This window comes from Opisthorchis viverrini (assembly GCF_000715545.1).
Source record: "Opisthorchis viverrini unplaced genomic scaffold opera_v5_525, whole genome shotgun sequence".
Taxonomy (NCBI): domain Eukaryota; kingdom Metazoa; phylum Platyhelminthes; class Trematoda; order Opisthorchiida; family Opisthorchiidae; genus Opisthorchis; species Opisthorchis viverrini.
Window position 1 is genome coordinate 28390 of NW_008752176.1, and position 7275 is coordinate 35664.

General features: G+C 46.2%; 1 protein-coding gene across 1 annotated transcript in view; it reads right to left on the bottom strand.

Annotated features, from left to right (window-relative positions):
• T265_11515 (hypothetical protein) overlaps nt 1-1475 on the bottom strand; it is a gene marked incomplete at both ends in the record, with an annotated part of 4179 nt that extends 2704 nt beyond the window's left edge. The window contains 2 exons of the mRNA XM_009178191.1: nt 1189-1299; nt 1338-1475. Of these exons, the coding sequence (XP_009176455.1) occupies nt 1189-1299; nt 1338-1475 (249 nt within the window). The remainder of the gene's footprint in view (nt 1-1188; nt 1300-1337) is intronic.
• Nucleotides 1476-7275: the final 5800 nt, after the last annotated feature.

The window sequence follows — 7275 nt, forward strand, 5'->3', positions numbered from 1 at the left end:
ATATATATATATATCATATGCTGCATCCCGTGCGCCAAGCAAAAGAGCCTCTAGGGGTCTGTGACAGTGATTTGTAGGGTGAACAAAGCTCCGTCACGGATGATTCCTTCCTTCATTTATTCGTACCTCATGTTCTCTCACTTCGCATGAGAATTACTCTTTCCTATGACAACGAGGCACCGACAAGAGTTGCTAGTTTAAAGTTGTCTACCATGACGATCAAACAATGCGTTTTGAACTTTAGCAAAATTAGGGATGTATCACCAGACTTCGTTGTGTAAAGATTTGACGAGTCTTTTTAAATCACCAAGCTGTTCACATTCTTCCTCACCGAAGACTCCTACATTCCTATCGGTGTTTCAGATACTGCTTACTACTTCGACAGTCTGAACCGGATGATAAACGATGTCTCCTAAATTCCACACCAGTCAAGTCAAGAAAAAAACTGTAACCAAATTGCAGCCTTATCCCGTCAAGCTGGCTTGTAGTCTGCAGAGACTACGTCTTTTTAACAACTTACAAGCCATGTTAGGGGTGCGTGATTCCATAAAAGTTTGGGGTGCAAACCTACCACGCTTTGACATACTAGATTGGCATCAGCTAGGTGTACGAAAAGCAGAACTACACAATCAACATTCTTATCTATGCACAAGCCATAAGCTCAACGAGTATCGCGGGTGTACACTATTTACTTTAGAATTTTGTGGTACTCATTTGATCAGTAATTGATCAATGATTACCAATGAATGCACCCGAGCAACCAATATTCCAATATTACCAACAAACTCAGTTGAATAAGAATGTTCCGGCTGATACGGAGTGCAGAAGAGCTCTCTATCCAGAAGCACGTTACTTCACTGTCGTCTCAGGACCCAATTTTCAGTTGTGCAGTACGGCGTTGTATTATTATGGGCGCTTTTGATTAAAAAACGGTACTTAATGAGAGGACCGGCAGTGATCCCCGCTTAACGCTTTACCACCCTCATACCAAGTTGCCGCGATCCCCAACTTGGATGATCTCGATTACTTGATTAATCTCCCAATATCCTTCCGGAACTACTCGAATTCACAGAACCATCCGCTGATGCAAAACTCATTCAACGTGCGCCTGAGTAGGTCAAACAGATTGCCAATATACGCAAAACTAGTCTGAGAAGCGTATCCATTGGATGTGAGGCGAAACATTACCTTGTACGGGACGAAATGTAGGTGCGACAAGCTATCCAACTTCTCAAAAAGTTCACGCATTTCAGCTTGTATTGAATTTTTCACGGGATCTTCTTGCTCTTTCTCCAACAACTAGAAAACCGTATCTATCAAGGACCCCGAATGCTTACATTTTTCTTCGCAAACAAATTTTCATAATCCTCAACAAGGGACTTTTGTTGTGCGGTTATTGGAACAGCCTGGCCGGTACTCTGGGATGGCTTTTCTTTGCATTTAAATACCGGGCTATCAAAAGACTGAAGGAGCATTGTTTTGAATGAAAGAACGATGAACCTGTTCTTTAATAGCTTTTTTGATGAATTCCAAAATTTTATCCTCGTCGGCAGGAGGGGGCTCTACAAGGTCATTTTCATTAATATGAGCGAATAATCCTTACTGAATTTCCCATGTCGTTGAACGTCTAAATATTCTTCAAGGACAGTATTCTCTGCTCGATCTTGAGCAACGACTTCTCCTTTTAGATACCACGGTTTGTCATCCAACATCCGTTGTTCTAACCGCTCTGTCTCCATTTCCAGCTAAGAAGAGCAAAAATTGGAAGCTGACAAGAAGGTACTCGTACTTGCTCCTGGAGAGTCTCGAACTTAGCTTTCGGACCGGAAGGCTTTGACTACAATGAGTATAAATATTACGCTTACCTGCTTCTTCACTTTGGCAACCATCTGGTATGGAACGTTATCTGCAAACAGGGAAAACAAGCAAATTTGGTATCAGGAAGATAAAGTATGGAGCTAAACTAATGGTTTATTTTGTTCTGTTCAGTACGTTACGTTTTATGCCGACGGGACGCTGAGGCCAGACGTTACGGTTTTTCTCACCTGTGACAGGAAAAATGGTGAGGGGATGGCGACGCATACGAACCAACTGTCAAGCTAATTCGGTAATGCTGGGTCGCCTTTTGTTCTTTTGGTGAATTGAAGACTCGGACAGCCATGCACTAAGTGCGAGGGTTAGCATAAAAGCACCGCCAATTATATGACTGGGACATAATTGTCACCGTCTGACTCGAACTCCTGAAATCTAAATCCAAGATAACCGCAGTTGACAATGCGACCATTCCAATAGTAATGAAGTTGTTAGTTTGCTCGGGAGACCAAATTCCTCTGACAAATGTTCGAAAAGCGGTCTAGATATAGCTTCTGTTCATTCGAGCATGAGCCCGGAAGTTTAGTTGAAAGCTGTTTGCAGCCGTGGCTTGGGAGGACCACGCTGATGTATACCACGGTAGTGTGGACCGGTGGCACTCAGAAATCTCAGATACATCATCATCATCATCAACGACAGCATGACATCAGTGCTCAACACCAATGCTTCACTGCCGTACAGCCATGACTTATTTGAAAGCCTTATTGTAAAGAAAAGAATAAAGGTGGATGGGGGAGGGACTTAGTGCTAGCTTAACACAATCATTCCGAGGTGCCTACACCTCCAGACATTCATTCAGGCAATCTGGACAGAAACTGACAACAAGAACGCCACTGACAACGGTTGGCAGCCATATCTTGTAGTGTCTCCAACCAGGCACAATGAGGATCATAGCAGCTAGGCACCGAGAGGGTGCTACAGCTGAACGACTAATTTTATTTTTTTCACATCTGTAAAGTGACAAGGGCTACTGCAAGACTGAATGGGCTCTGGACCTAACCTAATGCTTGTGGATGAGCCGATTGCGGTGGTAGACAAGTTTGTTTGCGTGGGCGAGATACATCAGTGCTTAGAGCGCGAATTTACTGACCGGAAGGTCTGTGGTTCGAACCCGACCTTTGCCTCTCGACTTTTTCCGTTTAGGCCTGAGAAACCTGGCAGCATCCCAGCCCTTGTGCTTCTTTCAGGTGGAACAGCAGTTAGGCACTGAAAGGGTGTTACAGGTGAACTATTTTTTGTTTTCGTTTACCTGAGCAGTTGTATCAGTCCCACTGGTCTCACGAGATACGATATTTCCATACGGATGGGGAAGGCCAGAGCAGACTTCGTGAGCCTGCATCACCTGTGGTGTAGGCGGAATATCAGCTTATCCGTCAAGAGTCGAGTTCACAATGCTGTGGTGCACTCGCACAACCACGTGAAGGGTGAAAGAGAGCCAGAGGCGGCCAAACAATGACTCGGCAGAAAGTATAAAAGTCATTACCAGCATACTCAGTTGCGCTGGTCACTGACGTCTTCCTGGACGGGGACCCCGAGACGGGCCACATCAATGGTTAGAGATATTGTCAGACATGGCCCAGTCGCACCCTCAGTGGCGCTCATTCATTCAAGCTATTGCTTTCAATGCATTGCTCCCTTTCCAATTCCCCGCCTAACAGTCCACTGACAGTCCCGTACCTACGCACCAATTTATCAGCCCCCGTCTCCAATGCGTAGCAACCTACCCCACCTGCCCAAATCATCGGTGAACGAAACTGCGGCAGCTACAACCACTGTGCGACAAGCAAACGCTTCTTATAGCTGATAATAATAAAGATGATGGTGTCCGCGCGATACTCGCAGAGCCTCATACTAGATCGGCCAGTGGTTAGAGGTCTGACGAACAGCCTTCTGGTCCTCCAGGTTGGGAGTTGGAAAGTGTGTGGCGACGTGCATTTCCAGCCAAACACCGCTGCCGTGCCGTCAGGCTTTCGAGCCAAAAGCTTTGGTTGAGGACCCCAAGCGTCCTGGGCGAGATGACCCAGGTGGTTGGAGCGCGAATTTACTGACCGGAAGGTCTATGGTTCGAACCCGACCTCTGCCTCTCGACTTCTTCCGTCTATGCCTGGGCAACCTGACAGTATCCCAGCCCTCGTGCTTCCTTTTGGCGGCATGACAGCTAGGCACTGAAAGGGTGTTACGGTTGAACGACTGTCTAACGCTCCGGAAGTTTGTGAACATAATACGTTCTCTGTATTCTCAGACTTCCGGACGTGTGAGAGCATATGGAGAGCTCTCCAAAAGCTTCCATACACAAAGCGGTCACCATAAGCAAAGCCCTCTCCCTCCATTCCTATTTAATTTTGTGATCGATAAAATAATGAGACGAGTGCTGGAAGGTCTTCAAAACCTTGAATGGCCCCTGACGAAAACCTTGTCGATCTGGAACATTCAGACGATATCGTTCTCGTCTTAGAAGAGGAGGCTCAGGTGACCACAGTCATCTAGTTCTTCGGTATGCACTTTGCACCCATAAAATGTAAGGTGATGCTCACTAAAAATGTCATTTACAATGCATGGGGAGGCACTCGAAGTTATGGGGCGTTTCACATACCTTGGAAGTTGTACTAGTCCTGATAGTGGTGTGCATGAATCTGCACACCTCGGGTCACGTTTGCTAAGTTGAGACACATATGGTAGAGAAGCGATGTATCCCTGAATCTCAAGAGACGTGTGTATCAGGCTACAGTACAGGCTGTTTTGCTGTATGGCTGTGAGACTTGCCCTATTCGACAATCGTTGTCTCAAGACCACAGCTCGTGTGGGTTGGTGTCGGAAAATCCGTAACGAGGCAATTGGAAAGCGAGTTTTCGGTTGTGCAACGGGAACTTCCATGTGTCCAGCACCAAAAGCTGTGTTGGTTAGGCCATGTATCTGCGAATGTTTTCAGAAGATAGTGATTTTTTCAGTGCTCAAATTAGAGTGGCGCAAGCAGAGAGGTGGCCAATCCTTCAGCTGGCGATCGATCGATCGTTAGGCTCTGGCACCCTTTCGGTGCCTAACTGCCGCGCCACATGAAACAGGCACGAGGGCTGGAATACTGGGATGATGTGCTTGTTGTCAGTTTCTATCCAGCTTGCCTGAGTGAGTGTCTGGAGGCGTAGGCTCCTCGGAATGATTTTAGTTAGCTAGCGCTAAGTTCCTTCCCTATCCACCTTTATTCTTTCCTTCGCAATGAGGCTTTCATACACATCATGGTTGTACGGCAGCAAAGCATGGATATTGAACAGTGATGCCATGCTATCCGTGATGATGAAGATGTAGCTGCTAAAGACGTTTCATTGTCCAACTAGCTGCGAAGTTGAAAAGCCTTGCAGATCGCAGACAACCTTACTTGAGCGCTCTCATTTTCTCATCATAAATCCGAATGTGAGCTTTCGGACATGGAAGATGGGCCTGATGTGGGCTTTCAGAACCGAGTCAAACGCTGCTCGGCAACCTGTGAAGCAATCCGTAGTAAGCCGCTGGAGTTTGAAGTGATAATGCACCACCCGATTCCTGTTCTCTCCTGGAGACTTTCTGGTTATAAGAATAATAATTTCAATCAATTCACAGGTAACGACACAGTGAGCGAATGACCGTGACTAAAGTGTGAACGAAATTGTTTGATTCCCTATAGTGAGCAGTGTCACTACTAAATTAGCGCTTCAAAGGTAGACGGCAGCCAAGCATTAGTGTTGTTGGTGTCGTGCTGTCCATGATGATGAAGGATTCGGATCGACAAGACTCTTATCAGCAACGATTCGAACACCAAGGCTTGGAAGACCTTCCATCGTCCACTTCATTATTTCATCGCTGTCGAACGGGAGTCGGTAATGGACAATCTAGTCGGACACCACTTTTTATAAGAAACTTCTGGAGAACTCACAATACACTCACACGCCAAGAAGTATTTGAATACACGGGGCTGATTATGTTAGGACTTTTGACGCATACCCTTTTCAACAAATATGGTTAACACTGAATGATCGGCAGAATAGAGCGCACTCTTGAAGTTGAGGAATACCAAGATTGTTGGCCGCTTATCCATATGACGTTGCTTTCGCACCTTACGGCTAAAAGGCCGTTTGGTGCTCACGGGACAAGGATTCTCATGCTGCCATTAGCCAAAATGACCCCGTTTTGAAATTGAGCACCGTTCAATCCATTAACTTGTTAGCTACAAACCATGTACCTTAGGCACATTGGTTCCAATTACTACGGTTTCAATGACCGAGAAGTGAGAGAATCTGGGACATACAGTCAGGCCTTGGAGGCCATGGCATGATTGGTTAGTTCGGGAACTAGGTAGCTACGCATTGGAGGCGATAGCTTTGATACATGAGCTTCACTGACTGCGCGGTGGGGCCATTTCTGCCAGTGACATTAACGATGGTTAAATTGAATCCCGTGGTCCCCCATACAGGGAGGGGGGAGCTGTCGCCCCGAGTGACGCTACATCATTTTAGGAACTCTCTCACGGTGGGTGATCTTCCTCGGTTAGTCTTTTTAATACATGCACTTCGCAACTCAAAAGATAGCGTTGTAAAGCTTCTTTAACCCAATCCTTTGCTGTGTAAGCGACCGAGAGATGGCCTGGCGGAAAACTATGAAAACGCTAGCCCGTAATCATTATCATCATCATCATCAAAGACAGCAACATCAACACAATCAGATTAACAACTTCCGACTCCCTGGATGGGGACACGAACAGGCCACTTATCAATAGTGAGTGACACTGTCAGACATGAATTATTCGCGCAGTTTATGCCGCTCTTGCATTAAAGACGCAGTCTTCAATACGCAGCAGTCCAGTTTTCTGTTCATTCAGAAATTAAACAATAACCGCTTAGCTGTAGAACCTATTCGATACATAGCTACCATGCAGTAGTGTAGCAAAACTGTCGGGACCTGCTCCACCAACGCCTGTCTGATGGCCGGACGTTATAACGGGTACTGGGAACATATCCAGAACGCTACACAATGGCGAAATTCATTTCTTCGGTACAACCCGACAAACCTTATCCATGCAAAAAAGAAACCGCGAGACTTTTTGGACACACCGCTGGCAATCGTTATTTAGCGGACAGAGGGAGACGCTTGGCTGCATACACTGTTTTCTATCAAGTAGAGCTCGCCTTGACACTGAACCCGACCAGATCTTCTGTCCAATCAGGTGAGAGTACTCACGGATCGACGCTTTCGCCCAAGTTTCCCGAGTCGGTTTTGTTCTTGTCGTTCAGCGGCACCCGTTGCGGCCCACTAGCAGTGCAATGCTCTCAGCTGAAAAACGTTTGCGTGTGGAGTAAAACGTTTTGCTCCAGAATGTTGCATTTTGTTGTGCGGGTGCTAAAGCCAATCAAGAATTGACGGATTGATACACAG